This window comes from Nelumbo nucifera, chromosome 3 (assembly GCF_055504915.1).
Source record: "Nelumbo nucifera cultivar China Antique chromosome 3, China Antique-T2T, whole genome shotgun sequence".
NCBI lineage: Eukaryota > Viridiplantae > Streptophyta > Magnoliopsida > Proteales > Nelumbonaceae > Nelumbo > Nelumbo nucifera.
In genome coordinates this window covers 66,411,395-66,435,838 of record NC_142651.1, presented here as the reverse complement: position 1 = coordinate 66,435,838, position 24,444 = coordinate 66,411,395, and the positions used below count along the sequence as shown (strand labels likewise).

General features: G+C 41.2%; 1 protein-coding gene across 1 annotated transcript in view; it reads right to left on the bottom strand.

Annotated features, from left to right (window-relative positions):
* Positions 1-24,444, bottom strand: part of LOC104588916 (signal peptide peptidase-like 2) — a 140,151-nt gene that overhangs the window by 50,768 nt on the left and 64,939 nt on the right. Inside the window, exons 9-10 of the mRNA XM_010247040.3 lie at positions 416-469; positions 250-342 (exon numbers count right to left, since the gene is read on the bottom strand). Coding sequence (XP_010245342.2) covers positions 250-342; positions 416-469 — 147 coding nt within the window. The remainder of the gene's footprint in view (positions 1-249; positions 343-415; positions 470-24,444) is intronic.

The following is a 24,444-nucleotide window of genomic DNA, read 5'->3' as shown; positions in this document are numbered from 1 at the left end:
TCTTAAGCTTGTAATGTGCACATTTTCTTTTACTTTTCTAAGCTCAAAAATTATAAGCCTAACATAACAAAGACATTGTTTCCATATTAAAAGAATACAAAATGAGTGAAGTATAAAGCTTGTAATGTGCACATTTTCTTTTACTTTTCTAAGCTCAAAAATTATAAGCCTAACATAACAAAGACATTGTTTCCATATTAAAAGAATACAAAATGAATGAAGTATAGGAGAACAGATAGTTTGACTTACCGCAATCATAACACTTTCATGGAATATAAGTGGAGACAAGAAGACCCAAAATATGTCATAAAAAAATGCACAACAAAGAAGCACTGAAGAAACCTGAATAGAAGGAAAATAATTAGAAGTGTAATCCATGAATTTTGAGAAAAAAAATATAACATTCATTATGTACCTTGATATTTGGTAATCGAGCTGTTTGCAGAACTGAAAGCATCAAACAGATAGCCTGTCAGCAGAGAAGATTAGCTCTAGATAGTGCAAATGGAAATGACAAAGGGCGTTACCAAGTACATAAAGAAATTAGCTAATACAATGCCCAGTTAAAGGCAATGTTTCAGAATTTTGACATAACATGATTAAGCTACCCGAGAGAGAGAGAGAGAGAGAGAGAGAGAGAGATTCACTAAATGCAGGATGTGTATCTTATGAAAAAGAACAATTAATAGGAAAATAAACCAAGAGTAGTTCAATCATTTTATGTCAGGGGTATTGTTGTAAAGTTGAGTCTAAGAACATCATTACTTAAAATATGCTCTCATTAAGTTAAAAAAAATGTTGAGTCTAGCTAAAAGATCAAATACCCTATATTTTTCCATGTGCTTCCTGCATTGTTCACTATCTAATGGATCTCTCCACTTAAGGTCTTACAAGTGTTCTATTTCTTCCCACAAGGTCTAAAGGGATGAGTAATACATTACCACAGATTTCTCCCCTTATCTAATACTACTCACTTCCCTAAACAGTTCATACATCCTGTGATGAAAATCACTCACCACAGAAGCCCCTTCGAGCGTGGCTTAACCTCCTAATAAGGTTGAGTGATGAAAGAACAGGGGTGAGGAAGAAGATAAGAGAGAGGGGGGGAGAAAAGATAGGTTTTCATTCACTGATTCCACTTGTTACACTTTTGGGGCCTTATATAGCTGGCCTTCCAATACAATCATCAAGAGAATATCTTCATGTGGCAGTGTAACCAACTCTGATAGAGGATCTGCAGATGTGGCATGCTAGCCCCTTTGTCTTCTAGTGAAGTGATGAGTGATCGGAACATGGCCTGCACAAGCTATTGGGCTCAAGCTAACTTCCCATGGGCTGTTTGGGCTTCACCAATTCCTCCTCCCTTAACATTGACCTTAACCTCAAGGTCCTAATTAGGAAATCACTCATTCAACAGAATGTAGGGCTCCCAGGTGGCATACTGCATTGGAAGCCGAGCCATTCCATCTTGGCTTCGGGTATGACCTGTCTTCCTCTGCAGACCCACCGCAGAAATCCACAATTTGAATAGGTACTGTGTCAAGGTCCCCCTCTTCAGTGAACTGAGGCAATGTAGGACAGACTGTAGTCTGGGGCGCAACTACCTTCTCAAGGAGTGAAATGTGAAACACTCGATGCAACTTTGAGGTGGCTGAGAGCTCCAGTCAATAAGCAACAAGGCCCACTCTTTTTAGGACCTTAAACAGCCTGAAGTACCTTGGTGTGAGCTTGTGCCAAGCCCTCCTTACCACTGAGACCTGACGATAAGATTGGAGCTTGAGATAAACAAAATCACTGACCTAGAACTCTAGTTGGCAGTGATGGGCATCGTATTGGGCCTTCATTCTTTGATGGGCCTTAGCCAGGTTTGATTTAAGTAACCTAAGGATTCCAACCCTTGCAATTAACTGAGTTTCCACAGCTGCAACCTTGGAAGAAACATATTCATAAGACAGTATGGGAGGAGACTCACTTCAATAAAGAGCTTTAAAGGGTGTCATACCCATGGCTGATTGATAGATAGTATATGTACCAGCCTACAATCCCACACTTAATTGTAGTTGACAATATTCTTTGTCATTTAAAAGGAACACTAGAAAAGGGTTGTTATGCACTTGCATGGTCATCTTAAGATTTAAGCCTACACTGATGCTAATTGGCCTAGATCAATTGATGATAAAAAATTGCCCTGACCTTAAGTTATTTTACATATTAGACATTGTATGCCCTTAAAGCCGGTCATAGAAAAAGTGTTACAAAGCTGCCCAAATAACCGATCCCTAGCAAACCCCTGTTTAGCAAGATAATCAGCCAACCCATTGGTATCTACATGATATGTTCCTTGTTAAACATTCAACTTTTCTAATGTGATCCCTATAACTCCAAGCAACTGAGTTTGGATTTGACAACCGGACCACAATCATCTTAGAATCCCCTTTACCACTCCTAGTTGATTAGCAATCTGAATTCCTTGTACTGCAGCCAACAACTCAGCTCTTGTATAATCTTCTATCCCCACCGAACCTGAGAATAATAATACAATGTTCCCATTCTCATTCCTCAAGACTCCTCCTATGTCAAACAGTCCAGGGTTACCCTGAATGCTTCTATCAAAATTTAGTTTAATAACCCCTTCCGGAGGAATTACCCAAACTGTTGCAGCCCTGGTTTTCCTAACCGAATTGTGTGCAACTGCAACCCAATTCCTCCAAATGTCATCAAATAAGAAAGAATTGAAAAGAACCAAGGATTTTAACCAGTGAATGGCCCTAGTTAAAATACATTCCTTCACTTTTATAAAGGATCTATCCTTATCTTGGAAAATTCTAGTATTTCTTTCTTCCCAAATTGTCCATAGGGTGGTTGCTCTAAAACATCTCCACATACTGCTCCCTCTTTTACCTCTATTGGTTGATTCCACCTACATAAAAAAAAAAACAAAAAAAAAACATCCAATCCTAGAGAGCTATAGCAAAGGAACAAGAAATCAGTAAGTGGTAATAGTCCTCACTATGAGATTTGTACAACACACACTAGTTTGGGGACAAATAGAGAAAACCAGCTATTTGGGGGGGTGGGGGGTGGGGGAGAGAACAAGCTTAGTCCAAACTTCTTTCATATTGGGAAAGGATAAAGGGAAGTACTAGGACAGAGGGATTTGAAGAAGGAACCTTTTGGGATAGGGGTTCACACTCTTCTTTCAGGAAAAGAGGGGTCCAAACAAACATTGTCAAAGATGGATAGAAGTTTAGTAACACAAACAAGTTCAGCCTCCCTTAATCCCCTACGAAAACCAAAGCCCCAATTCAAGGATAAGGGTAAGACCAGAGGGGGAAGGAATATAGAAATGACCTCCTTTTTAAAAAAAGGGAAAGAGAATAAAGGGAATGAAAGATATCTTTTAGAGGTTGATTGCCCACCCAAGTGTCTTCCCAAAATAGAAACGAATTCCTGGAAAAATATCAATACATTATTGTTTTATGTTCAAATTGGTATGTTTTTGTGATTTACTCCTTAAACTGGACACTTAAGAGACTTGTGTTAGTTTAGAAAGTTCTTAGACATTGGTTAAACTTGAGAAGTTCATCTTGACAAGCCTAACAATGATTTGTTACTAAATTAGTGGAGCAACTTGTCTCAGCTATAGGTTAGACCCTAAGTATAGTTAATGGGTGTTTGTAAGAAGCACTGAACCTGGAAAATTTTCCAAATATACCATGGACCTTGGAGATAGATAGGCAAAACTAGAAAGTTGCGCTTAACCTCATACTTGATTATGATACTGCATTAGGTCTTAGACTGTATTGGCTTAGATATGCCAACCAGTGAGATCCACTTAAGGTCAAATACGTAGGTATGTTAGAGCAGCTTAGGATATTACCTAAGTGGGTGATCATAGTGATAAGATCAGCCCTTTTGTTAGACAATGAATATCACGGTTTACACTCTCTTTAATGGAAACCTAAAACCGCCGACAATGGTTTGCGAAAGGTTTTAATCTCAGGATCCATCTAAGTAGAGGGTTTGACGCTACACTTTGTAATCAGTGAAGAGGTCCTTCCCTGTGAACAGTGTTTTGATCATTTAGGGCTGAAAGGTTAAAGGAAAGAGACCATTATGAGGCTTAAAACCTGATGGGCTTTATCTCATATCAGTCCATTATCCTTGGGCTTCATAGGGTGGTTGAAACCAAAGATCACTTAGACTTAAGTGTGGGCCAAAACTGAGCCCAACTTGATTAGTCTGAAGTTCACTAACCTTATGCCGTGAATTTGGCCTATTTCTTTCCAAACATGAGCTGAACCCTTATGGACTTATATTAGACCTTTGTGGATTAGACTTAAGTGTGGGCTAAAACTGAGCCCAACTTGATTAGTCTGAAGTTCACTAACCTTATGCCGTGAATTTGGCCTATTTCTTTCCAAACATGAGCTGAACCCTTATGGACTTATATTAGACCTTTGTGGACCCTATGCCATACATTATTCAGGCCTTGGCCTAGCAACAATTATGTAAGTGAATCATTAAAGGAAATGGGCCTTAGCCCCTTACTTGTAAGACTAGTTAATCTAGTACATGACAACTAAGTTGTCATGTGATTTGGATCTAATATGGGTGTGGAAATGGGTAAGGATCTCCGTTCTATTAGTGTGATTAAGTCCTAACCCAAATCTGATTTGGATTAGACCTAATTGCATTAGGAGAGAGCTCTATATATAGGGTTAAGAGGGAGATATCAAACTATCCTATTCTAGACTCTCTCTTGCTCTCTCTTTCTTCTCCCTTGCTTCCCATAAACCCTAGCTTGAACCAGCCTTGGAGGGCATTGTTTATCCATTACTTTTTTGTTGTGTTTTTGAAGAAAAAGCATCAAAGGTTATGTGGTTCATACAGATGCATTGATTCCAACCAGTTGGAGATCAAAATTGGTTGAAGCAGTGTTGTAGGATCGACCTCAAGTTTCTAGCTATGCCATCTTCAGTTTGGAGGATGGTCTAGGTCTGAATTTTGGGCATGAACTACCACTTGGGAGATGCAATTTGTGGACTCCATATCAGGTAAACTCAATTCAATTTTGGGTTTCAAACCTGGTCCAGTTCAGTGCAAGATCAATTCAGAAAATTTTGATTTTCAAATACCAAGAAATTGGTTTCAATAATGGGCTGAAATCTTTTTGTAATTCGGTAATCAACCTTAACAGGTTCAGCCATTAAACAACTGAGTTTCATCCCTTCCAATAGTACCTTTGTTAGTGGTATATTTTCCTTTGGGGAAGCAAGAAAACAATCTACTGCTGTCAGGTCAAGTGTAGAGACTAAGTATTGAGCCATGGTGCATGGAGTTCCTATGTTACTTTGGCTAAGAACGTTTCTTATAGAATTGGGAATTGACTTTGAAGGCACTATGAAGCTATATCTAACAATTAGGCTGCAATAAACGTAGCCAATAAGAGTGATTTGGAAGGAGCGGCTGGTGTTCTTCTGATTTCCTTCGATTTTTTAGGGTTTTCCCAAACCCACAATCAGTTCTCTGATTTAAACCCTAGTATTCTGACTGTTATTAGTTTCTAGGTAACAATTAGAACTGTTTTAGTATTCCAGATTGATTGATAATAATCTTTGGGAGATTACTAGGTCTGTTTCAACATTTTTGGGTGTTTGCTAGACCTTCAGCTTTCCAAGTTGGCTGTTAGCAATTTCTGGGTGATAATTTCTTCAGTTTCAGCATAAAAAAATAGTTCTTTTTCAAAAATTACTTGGCAAAAGCTGAGTTAAAGGCTCAAGGGGGAAGGTGTTTTGGGGGCTGGAAACATGACTTGAAATAGTTTTCAGATTACTACTGTCAAATTTGATGGACTAAATTACTTAGAATGGTCTCAGTCAGCTATGATGGCTATTGGGGGTAGAGGGAAATTAGGCTATGTGATGGGGGATGTAAAAAAACCAGCCAAGGAAGACCCATTATATGCCAAATGGATTTAGGAGAGCTATTTGGTCATGACTTGGCTGTGCAATTCCATGTAGCCTCGTATCAGCAGAAATTACTTGTGGGTCAAAACTGCTAAAGGAAATTTGGGAAATCATGAGAGAAACCTACTCCCAGCCACTTAATGTTGCTAGGGCCTATGAGCTGAAATGTGAAGTCAATAATCTTAAGCAAGGAGAGAAACTAGTTTCAGTTTACTTCAATACTTTGAAATCTTTGTAGCATGAAACTGATAACCTAGAGACAATTGAGTGGGAAGTCAGAAGGATGCACAAACATACAGAAAACAGGTTAAAACCAATATGGTTTTTGAACTCTTAGTTGGTCTAAATTCAGAATATGATATTGTGAGGTAACAACTACTCACCAGAGAGAGTGACCTTTTCCCAAGCCTATTCCTTAGTGCACAGTGAAGAAAGTAGGAGAAAGGTTATGTTACAATATAAGCCTATGGAATCAGCCTTAACAGCAGTGAAACCAAAGTTTGGAGGTGACAAGGAAAGGGATATGAAGAAAGAAGACAAGAGGGAGTTAGTTTGTGATCATTGCAAGAAACCAAAGCATACTAGAGACACTTGTTTGAAGCTATATCCATATCTAATTCCGACAAAGTTTAGAGATGAAAAGGGGAATGACAACGTAGCAAATATTACTAATAGTGCATCATCATCTAGCACAAGAGCCACATCCTTTTCTTTGATGGATAATAGTAAATTTTATTAGTTCAAAAGATGATTTAGAGTTGTGAATTCATACAACATCCCAGGGAGAGGTGCGAGCTGCAGCCCCTCCTTGAATCTTACAAGTAAACTAGGAAAGAAATACAGGAATCACAGCTGAGCCCAAAACAATTCTTCCAGATTTACCCGTTGCTTAGCTAACACATCGGACAAAGTATTTGCTGATCTCCCCACCCACTGTAAAGAGACCAACAAATTCCTTGTCAACCAACTGAATTTCTTCATTTCATTCTTGTAGCGCCATATAGCATCTTCAGGATTTCTCAACCAGCCCACCACCACTTTTGAATCTCCTTCAATTACTAGATGTTGTACCCACAGCTGGTTTGCAAACTGCACCCACAGATGTTGTACCCACAGTTGAGCCCAAAACAATTCTTCCTGATTTACCCCTTGCTTAGCTAACACGTCGGACAAAGTATTTGCTGATCTCCCCACCCACTGTAAAGAGACCAACAAATTCCTTGTCAACCAACTGAATTTCTTCATTTCATTCTTGTAGCGCCATATAGCATCTTCAGGATTTCTCAACCAGCCCACCACCACTTTTGAATCTCCTTCAATTACTAGATGTTGTACCCACAGCTGGTTTGCAAATTGCACCCATAGATGTTGTACCCACAGTTGTACCCACAGATGTTGTACAGTAGCTAATAGCTCTGCCCTGATGGAGTCCCCAACTCCTAAAGGACCCAAGTAGAGCAACAAAATCTCTCCCTTCTCATTTCTCAAGACACCCCCCATTCCGGATAGTCCTAGGTTACCCATGCTACTTCTATCAAAGTTCAGCTTCAGTGAGCCTTCATATGGAGGAGATCAGCTTGTAATTGACTTATCCTTTAAGGGTGATTAAAGGAGAATTGATGAAAGATTTCCAAAGTCTTCAGCCAAAGTATTGCCCTATGCAACACAGTCTTTCAATTCCTGACTGCTCCTTTCCTTTTCTTGAAAGATTCTAGCATTCCTTTCTTCCCAAAGAGTCCAAATCAAGGCAGCGCAAGCACATCTCCACATAATTCTCCCTCTTTTTGTAGGCCAAGAGAAAGTAGAATGGTTAAAGATCATGTGAAATTCTGCTGGTATACTCCAACTACTCCCAAACAACGAAAGTAGTCAAGCCCAAAGGTCTACAGAAAAAGGACAAGATATTAGTAGATGGTAACAATTCTCCCCGTGATCTCTACAAAGGATACACCAATTGGGAGAAATACAGAGGAAGGGTCTTCTCTTTTGTAGGTTATCTAGAGTTGTTTACTTTCCCATCGAATACTTCCCAACAAAATGCCGTAATCTTTGGGGGAATGAGCCTACACCAAATTTCCATTGATGGAAAAGGTTGTTGAGCGGAATGCTGAGAGATGGACTTGAAGTAAGAAGCACAAGTAAAGGTTCCTTTGGGTCTAGAAGTCCACACCCTTTTATCGGGCTTGGAGGGGTCCAAAAAAACCTGATTAAGGAAATATAGCAACTTGAGAGAGATTCAATTTCATCATCCCTGAGTCCCCTACGAAACCCAAAATCCCAATTAGGAGCCAAGGGTGTTCCCAAAGGTGAGACAAATTTTGAAACCACCTCTTTTTTATACAAGGAAACAAAAAATAGCAAAGGGATATCTCCTAACCAGATATCCTCCCAAAAGTGAACAGTGTTGCTAGAACAAACTTCATACCTGATAAAATTGAGAAATTTAGGAAGGATGTTGTGAATGGCCTGCCTTTATACACCAGCATCCCCTCCTTTCTCTGATCTCCCAAGAATGCTTCCCACCACCTCATGCCACAGCCTCTCACTTTCCAATGGCCATCGCCACAACCATTTCCCTAACAGAGCTTGATTTTTTTTCAATCACCCTCCCAAGTCCTTATTGAGCAAGAGAAAGTGAAGAGAGGAGAGGAGAAGAGAGAAAAGAGATGAGTCAAATGACTGAAAGCCCTCCAGAACTTAGGGGGCGAAAGAATGATTTTATTATTTATACTAGTATAGTCGAACAATATGAACAGAGGAGAAATTACAACAGTACCCTTATGGTACTAAATCTGAATACATAAACAACTGACAACACTCCCCCTCAAGTTGGAGCATAGATATCAATCATGCCCAACTTGTCACAAAGATCATGATGTCTGGAAAGGTTTTAACCCTTTGTAAAGATGTCTGCAAGCTAGTTCTCAGAAGTGACATAGGGGGTACACACTTTGCCTGTGATAACTTTCTCTCTGATAAAATGCTTGTCAACTTCGATGTGCTTTGTTCTATCATGTAGCACCGGATTGGCAGCAATGCTCATAGCTGCTTTGTTATCACAAAATAGAGTTATAGGTATGGTCACTGGGAAACCCAACTCCCCCAACAAATTCTTTATCCACATGCCTTCAGCAACCCCGTGGGCCATAGCACGATATTCAGCTTCAGCACTGGATCTAGCTACCACATTTTGCTTTTTACTCCTCCATGTAACAAGGTTCCCTCCTATAAAGGTGCAGTAGCCACTGGTAGACTTTCTATCACTTTGGGATCCAGCCCAATCTGCATCTGTATAAACTTCAACTTTCAAATGTCCATGCTTTTGAAACAACAAACCAGTACCCGGATACTTCTTTAGATATCGGAGGATTCTCTCTGCTGCTTCAAGATGAGAAGACCTAGGAGCATGCATGAACTGGCTAAGGACACCAACAACATATGCAATGTCTGGGCGAGTCATAGAAAGGTATAACAATCTCCCTACAAGTTTCTGAAACTGTTTCACATCCTTGAGCGATTCACCACAGTTGTCACCTAATTTATGGTTGGGGTCAATGGGAGAGTCAACTGGCTTCACCCCATCTTTCCATTGTCCTGAAGTAAATCTAGGACGTATTTCCTTTGAGAAATGAAGATACCCTTCTTTGATCGGGCAACTTCAATTCCAAGGAAGTATCTGGCAGGTCCTAGATCCTTCACTTCAAACCGAGTGACAAGAAAAAGTTTCAATTTCTGAATTTCATCCTCCCAATCACCAGTAACAATTATGTCATCCACATATACAATTAGAGCAGCAATTTTACCTTCTCCTTTTTTCACAAACAGTGTGTGATCTGATTGACATTGACTGTATCCTTTCTGCTGAACTGCCACATGGAATCTGCTGAACCAAGCTCTTGGTGATTGTTTAAGCCCGTATAAGGACTTCTTCAACTTGCACACTTTCTGTTCATTGCCTTGGGCTAGAAAACCAGGAGGTTGAATCATGTACACTTCCTCTTCAAGGTCACCATTCAAGAATGCATTCTTGATGTCCAGCTGGTGTAAAACCCAATCCATATTAGCCACAAGAGAGAAAAGGACTCTAATGGAATTCATCTTGGCAACGGGGGCAAAAGTTTCTGCATAATCAACTCCATACACTTGAGTAAATCCCTTTGTCACTAAGCGAGCTTTATACCTTTCCACTGTTCCATCAGCCTTATGCTTGACTGTGAACACCCATTTACATCCAACTGGAACCTTTCCCTTAAGAAGATCAACAAGTTCCCATGTGCCATTTTTGTGAAGGGCATTAATTTCTTCCCTAATGGCATTTGTCCATTCAGGAACTGAAAGAGCTTCTGCCACATTCTTAGGGATAGGGACACTGTCAATAGAGGTAGGAAAGGCACGGAATGAGGATGAAATGTTCTCATAGGAGACAAAGTTGGAAATGGGATGTTTAGTGGTGCACAATCTAACACCCTTCCTGTGAGCAATAGGACGGTCAAGATCAGTAGCAGTAGTGGAATCATTTTCAATAGATTTAAGGACATCATTGGGAGCCAAAATACCTGAGAGAGTATGATCCTCCCCCGAGGAGTTTGGTGGCATTGGAGGTACAGCTTCCGGATTCTCTACAGCTCTTGAATTTGGTTGGCCTTTGCGACGACGAGAAAAAAAACGAAAAGGTGGAGGGTCAGGGAGAGAGGGAAGCTGAACCAGTTTCTCCTCATGCCTACACTCCCCCTGAGGGGAAACAGGATAGAAAGGCTCATCTTCAAAGAAAGAAACATCCATGGAGACATAGAATTTACGAGAAACAGGATCAAAACAACGGTATCCCTTTTAAGTGAAGGAGTAACCAAGAAATATGCAAGGGATAGCATGAGAATCCAATTTCCCACGGGTGGGAGACAGATTTTGGACAAAACACCGGCAACCAAAGACACGAGGAGGAACAGAAAGAAGGGGAGCCTTAGGAAAGAGAAGTTGATGTGGGGCTTTGTACTCTAACCGACGAGAGGGCATACGGTTTATAAGGTAAGTGGAACAAAGAACAGCTTCAAGCCAAAACCGTTTGGGAACATTCATATGAAGTAGTAAACCTCGAGCCACTTCAAGGAGATGTTGGTTCTTCCGTTCGGCCATACCATTTTGTTGTGGTGTGCGGGCACAAGAGCTATGGTGAAGGGAACCATGCGAAGCAAAAAATTCCGTGAGATCACTATGAAAAAATTCTTTTGCATTGTCTAATTGGAAAATTTGGATTTCAGTTTGAAATTGAGTGAAGACCATCCGCTGGAAATCTTGAATGATTTTTGGTACTTCTTCGCTGGTTCGCATCGGGTATACCCAAGTATATCTGGAATAATCATCAATGAGGGTAATGAAATACTTGTAGCCACTCTCAGATGGTAAAGTAACAGGGCCCCACACATCAGAATGAACAATGTGAAACGGAGATTCAGATTTACTATTTCTTTGAAGAAAATGAGTTCTACAATGCTTACTCAACTGACACGTTTGACAAGAAAAATCAGAAACAGACATTGACTTAAACAGTTCTGGGAATACAACTTTCAAAGACTCAAAAGACAAATGACCAAGACGACAATGCCATAAATAGACTTTTTTCTTACAGGACTGACTCATAGACTCTGTAACATGAAGACCAGCCTTATTCTCCAGCATGTAAAGTCCATCATCCATACGACCCCTACCAATCGTTCTCCCCGAGGCCAGATCCTGAATCACACAATGAGAAGGGAAAAAGGTCACTAAGCAATTCAAGGAATTAGTAACACTACTAACAGAGAACAAATTAATGGGAAAATTTGGAACATGAAGAACATCAGAAAGGGTAAGGTCAAGAGGAAGAGAGAGAGTTCCTTGACCAGCTATGGAAGAGTATGATCCATCGGCTAGTCTCACCTTGTCTCTTCCAGAAAGAGGGTGATAGGTTTGAAAGTAAGAGGACGTACCAGTCATATGTTTTGATGCTCCAGAATCAATGATCCATGGAGAGTCAAGGGTGTGAGAAGCAACATGGAAAGCAGTGGCAGGGTTACCTGAAGTAGATGCAAATGAGGTTGAGGGAGGAGTATCCATCTGACGAATTGCTCTACCATAGACCTCTAAATGGTCATGGAAGGAATTCATAATGTCCTCCCTCGGGTCAGGTCTAGTGAGATGTGTCTAAGCCACAGTAGAAATGGGGGGCTGATTTTCCCGAGTAGCCATGTTGGCCATGTGATGTTTCTTTGTACTTTGCTGTCCGTACTTCTTATTCACCTCTGAACCTTGCTTCTTAGTCAGATCTTGAGTCCATTTTGATTTCCCATGAAGATCCCAACAGGTATCTTTGGTGTGTCGGGGTTTCTGGCAATGAGTGCACAACAATTTTTCCTTATCTTTTGTTTTTTTCTGGAGATCTCCTTTCCGGGAAGAAGATCCCACACCAGTAGATACACCTCCTTTTGCAACTAACACAACAGCATCCCCACCAAGGTTGTTCATCAAATTTCTCCTGCTTTCTTCAGATTGTACAAGAGCATAGACTTCTTGAACAGAAGGGAGATCCTTAGAGTTGAGAATCTGAACCCTGATAGATTCATACATAGGATTCAGACCATGTAAGAATGCAAACACCCTTTGCTGGGAGACAAGCTGTTTGTACTTCTTAGCATCCTCATCACACTTCCAATCCACACTCTGGTAGTGATCCAACTCCTTCCAGACAGATGTTAAGTCAGAGTAATAGACCGATAAACACCTCTCCCCCTGTCTACAAGTAGAAGATGATGCCTGTAGTTGATAAATTTTGGCATAGTGTCGCAATTCTGAATATGTAGACTTTGCTTGTTCCCAGATTTCATTCGTTGTTTCAGCCCACATGAAATTCTTCCTGATTTGAGGTTGCATGGACACCAAGAACCAAGACATAACAATACTGTTCTCCTGATTCCATCTATCATATTCAGCACTCCCGGAGGATGGTTCTTTTATCCTCCCATTAATATAGCCTATCTTCCCCCTTGCAGTGATGTATAATTTGATCCCTCTTGAACACTCCAGGTAATTTAAACCATCAAGAGGGACAACAGCCATGGGAAAGGATAGGTCACCCCCACCCATTCCATTCAGCATTGAGGAAACTCTAGATGTGGCTGAATCTTCACTGCCCATGATATCTGAATAAAAAGTTGAAACAACAACCAAAAAGGCACAGTCGTACAAGACTATTTCAGAGATAGGTCCTTCTGACCACCGGTTTCACTGAGAACAAAATAACAAATTGAACACTGCTGTTGCAGTACTGAAACAGGTCCTTCTGACCTACGGTTTCACTGAATGCCAAGTTGGCAATCAGTACTGATAGGGCCTCCCCCACACCAATCACAAGTTTGCACACTGCTGTTGCAGTACAAGAACAGGTCCTTCTGACCTACGGCTTCACTGAGAACAAATAACAAACTGAACACTGCTGTTGCAGTACTGAAACAGGTCCTTCTGACCTACGGCTTCACTGAAACAAGTCTGCACACTGCTGTTGCAGTACAAGAACAGGTCTAAATGACCTACTTAGTAGGGCTTAATAAGATTGATGTTGAGCAGACAATTAGTCGGCTAAAACAGACCATCAACAGTCCACAATACCAACAACAAAAAAGTTTGAATACAGTTACTGTGTTAAGGAATACAGTCGCTTAACAGTAGGGCAGCCGAACAGTTCATCAGTCGAACAGACAACAGAAGGGTAGCCGAACAGTCATCAAACAATTCAGCAAACAATGGGTATCCGAACAGACAAGGATGATAGTCCACAAACAATAGGCATCAAACAGTTCATCAGTTCATCAGTCGAACAGACAACAGTAGGGTAGTCGAACAGTCATCAAATAGTTCAGCAAACAATAGGCATCCGAACAGAAGATGAGCAATTTCTGGGTTGGAAGACGAAAAAAACTCGGTAACTTCTGGGTCGAACTGACTTCACCAGATCAGGAGTTCGATTGGAGACAGCACTGGATGCAACAGTAGTTAGCTTGACACCACCCTTCAAGCCTGGACGACTTGCTCTGATACCATGTTGAGCAAGAGCAAGTGAAGAGAGGAGAGGAGAAGAGAGAAAAGAGATGAGTCGAGTGATTGAAAGCCCTCCAGAACTTAGGGGGCGAAAGAATGATTTTATTATTTATACTAGTATAGTCGAACAATATGAACAAAGGAGAAATTACAACAGTACCCTTATGGTACTAAATCTGAATATATAAACAACTGACAACAGTCCCAAACCCTCATCTTCTTTACTTCTACAAAAAATTTTCCAACTAACCAAATGATCATATTTTTTCTTGTCCTAGCTCCCACAAGAAGTCTCTCATCAACTTCTCCAACTTCCTCGCTTCCCTAGCTGGTATCCTAAAGACAAACAAAAAGTAAGTGTTTGCTGGAACACAACAGCTAAAGAAGAAGAAGAAGAAGTTTTGAGAAAGGCGGCATACTCACTTCAGCCAGCCCTACAATCTTATATAGATGATTATAAAATAATGTTACATGAATGGACTAGAATGCCCCTGATTAGTGATGGGACACCTAGACAAATAAAACAAATAAAACATTAAACAAGTTTAGGCCCAATAACTAAGAACTTAAGACACAAATATGACTAACATAAACACTAAAAACAGTCGAACCAACACTCCCCCTCAAGCTAAGCACGAATGTTAGTCATGTTTAGCTTGCCAAGTAAGTCTGAGAACTTCATTGAAGCTAGTTCTTTAGTTAACACATCTGCAATCTGCATCTCGGAAGGAGTATAAAGAATGCAAAGTTCTCCTGAAACGATTCTTTCTCTAACAAAGTGTCGGTCAATCTCAATGTGCTTCGTCCTATCATGTTGCACTGGGTTATTTGCAATGTTGATGGCAGCCTTGTTGTCACAGTACAGCCTAAGTTGACACTCGACCTTTACCCCAAGCTCAACAAGAAGGGTCCTAAGCCACAGTAGTTCAACAACACCATGAGCCATAGCTCGATATTCAGCCTCCGCACTTGATCTAGCAACCACATTCTGCTTTTTACTTCGCCATGTAACCAGATTTCCTCCAACAAACGTGCAATACCCAGAAGTAGACATCCTGTCACCAACAGAGCCAGCCCAATCTGCATCAGTATACGCTTCAATTTTAATTTTATTGTGTTTTTTTAACAGAATTCCTTTTTCTGGTCAAGTCTTCAAGTACCTAAGAATTCTTTCCACTACTCTCATATGAGGAATCTTTGGAGAGTGCATGAACTGGCTGACAACATGTACAGCATAAGCAATATCTGGTCAAGTGAGAGACAAATATATCAACTTCCCTACCATTTTTTGGTATCTTTCTTTATCAAGGTAGTCCTCTCCAACTGATTCCTGTAGACCATGGTTTTGTTCTATTGGAGTATCTGCTGGTCTACACCCCATCATACCTGTCTCCCCTAGAAGGTCAAGGACATACCTCCGCTGACATATATATAGATGCCCCTTGTGACCTAGAAACTTCAATTCCAAGGAAGTATCTCAGATGGCCCAAGTCTTTGATCTCAAACTTAGAAGCCAAGAACTCCTTTAATCTTTTTATCTCTTCTAGATCATCCCCTGTAATCACCATATCATCCACATAGACGATGAGTACCGTAAATCGGCTATTCTGTTTCCTTATGAACAAAGTATGATCTGCACCACTTTGAATGTATCCCACTCTCTTCATGGCCCCACAAAGTCTCTCAAACCAAGCCCAAGGAGACTGCTTTCCTCAATTTACATACTTTCCCATCAAAGCCATAACCTGGTGGAGGATCCATGAATACCTCTACACGTAGATCACCATTTAGAAAAGCGTTCTTCACATCCAACTGATGTAGCTCCCATGAGAAATTTGCAGCTAATGACAATAAGACTCGGATTGTGTTGAGCTTCGCGACTGGAGCAAAGGTCTCTTTGTAGTCAATCTCTTCCTTTTGAGTAAACCCCTTTGCCACAAGTCTGGCCTTGTATCTTTCAATGGACTCGTCCTCCCTATGCTTTACAATGAACACCCACTTTCATTCCACAGTGCTCTTCCCTTCTGGTAGATCCACTAATTCCCAAGTCCTTGCTTTCATTAAGGCTTTCATTTCTTCATTCATAGCCTCTTTCCATCTTGGATCAGACACTGCCTTTGAGTACCTAGTACGAACATGCACGGAGGAGAGAGCAAACACAAAGGAATAATAACGAGGAGATAAACATGAGTAAGAAGCAAATTCAGCAATGGGGTGTCGGATAGTACAAGAACGGGTAGACTTACGAAGAGCAATAGGGAGATCCAAATCAGAAGTATGAGTGATAAGATTACCTAGAGCTGTTGAGGCAGATTGATCCGAGTCCGATTGATTGCTGCCATGAGTTAGAGGGTCTTTTTTCCTTCTGTTGTAGGTGATTCTTATATCTTTTTGTTGCTTACTGGTGTCCTCAGTTACATCTGCAGCATCAAGAGTGGTAATAGGTGCAATGGGAGTCACACTAGGTTCACCTGGGATGCTACAAATAGGAGGATCAGGAGGAGAAGATGGAAGGCCCGAGGCAGAAAGAGGCACAAAAAAGGAGGGGAAAGAAGAATCCTCTTCCATCCCACTAGTCTCCCCCTGAAGAGGATTCTCGGAAGAATGAAAATAGGAGTGAGACTCAAAAAATACCACATCTTTTGTGACGTATTTCTTCTTGGTGACGGGATCATAACACTTGTAACCTTTCTGTGTAGGAGAGCACCCAAGAAAGATTCCTTTCGTAGCCCTAGGATCCAACTTGGTCTTCTTTGGATCCTTTACATGTATAAAACATACACAACCAAAGACTCTAGGTGGAAGAGGAAAGTCAGGAAGATTAGGGCAAAGGACAGAGAAAGGAGATTTCATACCCAACACCTTGGATGGCATCCGATTTATCAGATATGATGCGATAAGGACTGTTTGAGACCAGTAGTGCTTGGGAACCTTGTGCTGAAATAATAAAGCTCGAGCGGTCTCCAATAAGTGTCTATTTTTGCGCTCAGCAACCCCATTCTGTTGAGGGGTACTAGCACAGGATGACTGATGTAGCATGCCAACATCTTCCATGAACAAGTTCATGGATCTTTCAAAATATTCAGCAGCATTGTCTGAACAGAATTGCTTAATCTTCTTGTCAAATTGAGTTTCAATCATTTTACAAAATGCCATGGTTATCCGTGGCACTTCATCACATCCTTTTAACAAGTAGATCCATGTGCATCGTGAGTAGTGATCAATAAAACTGATAAAGTAACAAAAGCCATCCACAAAAACAAGGGGTGAAGGGCCCCAAACATCAGAATGGACCAAATCAAAAGGAGCTTGAATTTCATTACTAGAAATTGGATAAAGAGTTCTACATTGTTTTGACAACTGACACACTTCACAAACTAAACTTTGACTCGAAATACCTTTGAATAATTCAGGAAACAGCCCTTGCAATGATGAAAAAGGTAAATGACCTAGTCTAGCATGCCAGAAGTGTAACCTAGCTATTGACTCCTCATTATTCTGACTACCGGTAGAAGATGATTGTAAGGCCGAACTTATGTCTGCGTCAAAATAGTAGAGACCTCTACACTCATGACCGCTCCCAATCGTTCTCTTCATCAATCTGTCCTGAAGGACACAATGAGTAGGAAAGAAAGTTACGCTACAGTTTAAATTCTTGGTAAGCTTCGAAACAGATAAGAGATTGGAAGTAAGATTTGGAACATGTAGAACAAATTTAAGAGAGAGGTTCTTGCTTAGGTCAACCCCCCCTTCCCAGAGATGGTGGAAAGGGAACCGTCAACAACTCTCATCTTATCTTGGCTAGACATCAATTGGTAAGAAGAAAATAAAGAGGACATGTGTGTCACGTGGTCAGTTGCACCGGAATCAATAATCCAAGAAGTAGAGTCTATAGAACTAGTTGTGCTATAAGCAGAGACAATACCTGATCTGGCAAGAGAGGTGGAAGCAAGGGAATTAGTCCTTAGACGGGTTAGGGCCCGTCTAAGGACCTCTACCTCATCAGCAGTGAAACCCAAGGACCCGGATGTGGAGGAATTAGCAGTCTGTCCCATGGGAGAAGATGCAACTGTAGATGTGTTCTTCGAGCTATCACCACTGTGACTAGTAACATGGTTCCCAATTGTTGTTTGATTCTTCTGGGGCTTCTTGTCTTTCCTTAACGCAGCTGGTTTCAGATGAGGATAAAGAACCCAACAAGTCTCTTTTACATGCCTTTCACCACCACAATGAGAGCACTTAAGATGCCTCTTGTCTGAATGCTTGCTCCCCTTTTGGTTTGAAGAAATCAGGGCTGAATGTTCAACAGGCTGTATTTGAGTGTCAACATGCATCTCTTTCCTCCTAACCTCTTCATTCCTTACTAGATAATAGACATGGTGTAAATCTGGCATTTCATCCCTTCCCAGAATTTGAGACCTTATGCTCTCATACATTGGGTCTAAACCAGCCAAGAACTTAAAGGCTCTACCGTCTTCAATTTGTTTGTCATGCCTCTCCTTGTCTTTTGCATTCTCCCAATCAAGAATAAGATGATGATCAAGTTCTTCCCATAGTCCTAGGGTTGCAAAATACATTGCAACTGTCATATCTCCTTGTCTCAACGCAGCAATGTCTTGGTTCAGCCTATAAATTCTGGCATTGTTCTTTCTCTGTCCATAAGTTTTAGAGACTTTCTCCCAAATCTTAGCAGCAGTACAAAAGTGTTGAACAGTCCTGGCCACTCTTGGAGTCATCGTAGCAAGCAGCCAGGACATAACAGTAGCATTTTCCTTACGCCATACTGCATACTCTGCACTACCCACTACAGGTTCCTTCTTTTGTCCATCTAAATAACCCGTAAGTTCTCAGGAAGTAATGAAGTTATATTCATCCAACAATACACTGGTGATCTGCAAGCTGTGCAGATTTGGATTTTCCAGATTAGGAGACCTCCCACCAGTTCTGTTATCCCTAGAAGACACTTCTCCCAATATTGAAGACGTCTCCTTCCTCTTACAGTGATCACAATTGTAAACTCAGTACAAAGAACACTATTTCAGACTTAACGAAGCTGTTGCAGGTCTGAGAACCCCTTGTAACAGGTCTGAAACCCAGAACAATCCGCCTCTGTACTGTGCTGAACTCTTCTGGACTAGACTGGGCTTTGATTTCTGCTGTCATAGACTGGGATCACCCTTACGATCTGTACTAGGACTGTTGAAGTCAGTCCTTCCACCTAGATCTGTTCCACACAAACCTCTCTTAGCAGCCGAATGGCTACTACCTGCTGCAAGGTGTCTAGTAGGGCATCGGTTTCTGGAACAAACTCCCTTTGGGCCCTACAACCAAGGGAAACCCTAGATACAGACCTTGCTGTATTCTACGGTCAGCCCTAGGGTTTCTTCACAGTGGCCAAGATAAGAGAGAGAGAGGAAAAAAGGAATAGAAGAGCAGAGAAAGGTGGTGGCTGTAGCCAGACAGACGGATTAGTGCTCTGATACCATGTTTGCTGGAACACAGAAACCGAAGAAGAAGAAGAAGAAGAAGAAGAGAAGTTTTGAGAAAGGCGGCATACTCACTTCAGCCGGCCCTACAATCTTATATAGATGATTATAAAATAATGTTACATGAATGGACTAGAATGCCCCTGATTAGTGATGGGACACCTAGACAAATAAAACAAATAAAACATTAAACAAGGTTAGGCCCAATAACTAAGAACTAAAGACACAAATATGACTAACATAAACACTAAAAACAGCCGAACCAACAGTAAGTATGTAAGTTAGCCAACGTAGCTACTTTTTTTTTTGATAAATGAGAGTAATTTTATTAAATCAAATAACAAAAATACAATCAGCTTAGGAGGAAGAACGAGATGTTACCCCCCCAGGACTGAACCATATACACCAAAACTGCCCAAGCTTGAGACACAATTACAAAGTAGCCTAAAATAGATCTCCCCTTGACACCTCCTGCTTCGCCAGAGAATCAGCCATTGCATTTGCTGATCTTCTAACCCACTGAAACCTGACAGTCATATTCCTTTGACTAGCCATCTATATACCTTGTACCGCTGCTATTAGCTCTGCCCTTATTGAATCACCTTCACCCACTAGTCCTAAAAATAGAGACAACATATTGCTGTCTTTGTCTCTCAAAATCCCACCAATTCCCTATGGCCCTAGGTTACCTTGGCAGCTCCATTAAAATTCAATTTTACCTCACCATCCGATGGGGGCATCCATTCAGCTTGTGGTTTAATCTTGGTGGAAACTATAGCAGCCACTGCAGCCCAATTTCTCCTTAAGTCATCAAAGGAGTAATCTACCAACAAGTGTGAGGAATTAACCAGCCAACTTAGCTACTTACCAACGTAGGGAGGCTAGGAAATTAGACAAAATGATGAGATATTTTCTTTGGGAATCAGAGGAGGAGAAAAAGGATCACTTAGTTAATTGGGAGACAGTTTGTCGGATTAAAGAGGTAGGGGGTCTGGGATTAGGGAATTTTTGGTCTTAAAAAATGAAGCTTTATTGGGAAAGTGGCTATGGAGATGGCCTCTGGAAAGAGAAAGTTTGTGGCACAGGGTTGTGCTTAGTATTCATGGGTGTTCTGTATTTGGTTGGGATGCTGGGGTATCTTATCGAGCTACGCAAACAACACCGTGGAAGGCAATACATTGCGTCCTCCCCAAGTTCCTTCAAATTGTAAGGTATGATACATGCTCTGGAAATCTGGTTCTTTTTTGGGAAGACACTTGGGTGGGTAATCAACCTCTAAAAGACCTTTTTCCTTCTTTGTATGCCCTTTCCCTCTATAAAAAGGAGGTTTATCTCTGTCCTTCTTCCCCCTCCAGTTTTACCTTTATCCTTGAATTGGGACTTTGGTTTTCGTAGGGGCTTAAGGGAGGAGGAGATTGCTTGTGTTACTCAACTTCTACCCATTCTAGAGAGTGTCCGTTTGGACCCCTCCTCTCCTGCTAAAAGGGTATGGACTCCTATCCCAAAAGGTTCTTGCACTTGTGCATCCTTCTTCAAATCCCTTTGTGTGAGCACCTCTTTTGAGCCTTTCCCATTGAAAGAAGTTTGGACAAAGCCTGTGCCCCCCAAAATTGTTATTTTCTGCTGGGAAGTGTACCTTGGTAAGATCAATACTTTGGAGAACTTACAAAAGAAAAAAAAAGCCTTTTATTTGCTTGTCCCCAAACTGGTGTGTATTGTGCAATTCTCATAGTGAGGACTGTTACAACTTACTGGTTTCTTGTTCCTTTGTTGCAGCTCTTTGGGATTGGATGTTTGTTTTGTTTGGATGTAGGTGGAATCAACCAACAGAGGTAAAATCATCATTTGCACCAACTAATTTTGTTTGCCTAACAAAAAGAGGAAGGAGTATGTGGAGATGTTTCAGAGCAGCCACCTTATGGACAATTTGGGAAGAAAGAAACACTAGAGTTGGGCCTCAGTTGCACACACTTTGATGAGGAAAATCAGAGCCACTATAGTTTGGGTAACTCCCCCAGAAGGTTTTTCTAAACTGAATTTTGACGGAAGCACCCAGGGTAACCCAGGACCGTCTGGCATTGAAGGAGTATTGAGGAATGAAAATGGCAACATCATATCCTTATTCTCAGGCCGATAGGGGACTCTACAAGAGCTGAGACATTGGCTACAGTACAGGGAATTCAGATTGCTAATCAACTAGGAGTGGAGAACCTATTGATTGAAGGGGATTCTAAGGTGATTGTGGGTTGGCTGTCAAATCTAGACTCAGTTGTTTGGAGTTATAGGGATCTCATCAAAAAAGTTAAAATGTTTAACAAGGCACATAACATGTAGATATCAGTGGGTGGGCAGGGAGGCAAATGCTTTGGCTGATCATCTTGCTAAACAGGGGGCTACTAGTGACCATTTATTCTGGGCAGCTTTGTTATTTTATTTCTGATCTTTTGTAACGGTTAGGGGAGGCTGCATCTCGTGCCTCTCCAAGGGATTCTTGTAAAATCTTATTCCTTTTGTTTAATGAAATCATTTTCAATTATCAAAAAAAAAGTTATCCAACGTAGCCCTTATTAAATTAATTTTCCCTCCCAAAGGGATATAATTCTTCTTCCACAAGGCTAGTCTCTTCTCAAACTTTTCTAGCACTGGGGTCCAAAATCTGCTCTCCCTAGGGTTTGCCCCTAATGGAAGCCCTAAGTATGACATAGGCCAGGCAGAGATGGAACACTCAAGGCATTCCGCAATAACCTCGACCTCCCATCCTCCAAGTTTATACCCACTTTGCAACTCTTTTCCATATTTATTTTTAGATTAGAAATCCTTTCAAATCCTTTGATCAACTCCTTTAGGTTTGCTACAGTTGAAAACAGTCCTCTTGAACAGATGCCATCTTGGCAACAGGAGCAAAGGTCTCCAGGTAGTCAATCCCATATGTCTGTGTGTAGCCTTTTGCAACAAGTCTGGCCTTGTACCTCTCAATAGTCCCATCAGCCCTGTATTTAATGGTAAATACCCACTTGCACCCAACTGGATCCTTCCCTTCGGGCAAATCCACCACCTCCCAAGTATCATTCTTGTGTAGAGCATCCATTTCAGACTTCATGGCATCTCTCCATTCTGGAATCCCAAGAGCTTCTGACACAGACCTAGGAATGGGGTTAGAAGCAACTGAAGAGAGGTAAGCAAAGTATGAAGGAGAAAGTAGATCATAGGAAAGGTGTTTGGAAATGCAGTGTGCAGTGCACTTCCGCTTTCCTTTCCTAACAGCAATGGGGACATCAAGATCTGGGAATGATGGTTCCAAAGGGGCTGAAGCAGTACCTGTTATCTCATCTGTGATTGGGAGTGTATGAGACTCATCTGTTGTAAGGGAAACAACTTGCTCATTCCTGGATCTTTGCCTTTGATACACCTTGGGATTATGGGTAGGACGAGGAGGTAAAGAAATAGGAGCACTAGGGCAAGATGAATGAAGTGGCTGATCCTCCCTTGATTCATTTTGTGAGGATACAGGCTTGTCAAGTGACTCAACTGGGACAGGAAGAGGAAGAGCAAATACTTGTGACAAACTCTCCCCCTATTGACAATGTCCTTCCTGAGAGGAACCATAAAAAGGAGAAAGCTCATCAAAGGTAACATCCATAGAGACATGTCAAGTGCCAGTCTTTGGATCAAAACAATAATAACCTGTAATTGTTTCTACAATGCTTTGACAACTGACATGACTCACAATTGAGACTAGACACACTGACTCCCTTAAACAATTCGGGAAGTAAATGACTCAAAGCAAAAAAAGGTAAATGACCAAAACGACAATGACTCAACATAATTTGACTGACTGACTCTAAAGAAGTAGAACCAAAGGCAACATTCTTGGGATGATCAAGGCACGATTCGCTTCATGGCCACTCACAATCACCTTTTGAGATTCCAGATCCTGAAACACACAGTGAGAAGGAAAAAATGTTACACAACAATTCAATGACTTGGTCAAGCTACTTACAGATAATAAATTGGTATTCAATTTAGGTACATGAAGAGTGGAAGATAAGAGTAAGGAGTCTGTAGGCTTGACAGTTCCCTTGCCAGAAATAAAGGCAAGAGAACCATCAGCTAAGGTGATTTTGTCACGACAAGGAAGCAAATCATACGAAACAAACAGAGTGGAAAGGTTGGTCATGTGATCAGAAGCACCTAAATCTATGATCCAAGGGGTCTTGGGATTACCTGAGGTGGATGCATGGTTAGCAAAAGCTCTTATACCTGAGTGAGAAAATGTGGTGGTGGCTGAACATCTAGAAGGGTTGGATGATGAAGTTACACCTTCAAGCTGGCTGATCATCTTTCCAAACTTCTCATACTCAGCTTTCATGGCTATCAACAGTGCACAGACAGACTCAACCTCTGTATCTGTACCTGTGGCTGCATGTGCACTTCCTGTCTTTTTACTATCATTTTTCTTCTGGAATCGGATAGGGACAAGACTGGGATGCAATTTCCAGCACTTGTCCTTGGTGTGTTTTGGCTTCTTGCAATATTCACAGACCACCTCCTTTCCTGTGCCACTGGGAGCTCCTATAATCCCTTTGGGTTTAACCCCCATATTTGCAAAATGATCATTGGTGCTGACTCCTTGAACCTGTACTTGCCTTCTACTCTCTTCACTGTTGACCAAAGCATATGCTTGTGACAATGAAACACTTTCCTTCGACAAAATGTTCTGCTTTGTAATGTCATATTCAGGATTCAGCCCTGTTAGGAACTCAAAGACCTTGTTCCTTTCAACTAATTCCCTGTATGTTTCAGCATCATTGGGGGTATCCCATGTCACAGCCTCTATCAGATCAATCTCTTGCCATAGAGATTTCAGGGTTGAGAAGTATGTTGCAAGTGATTTCTCCCCCTACCTTAAATTCTTCACA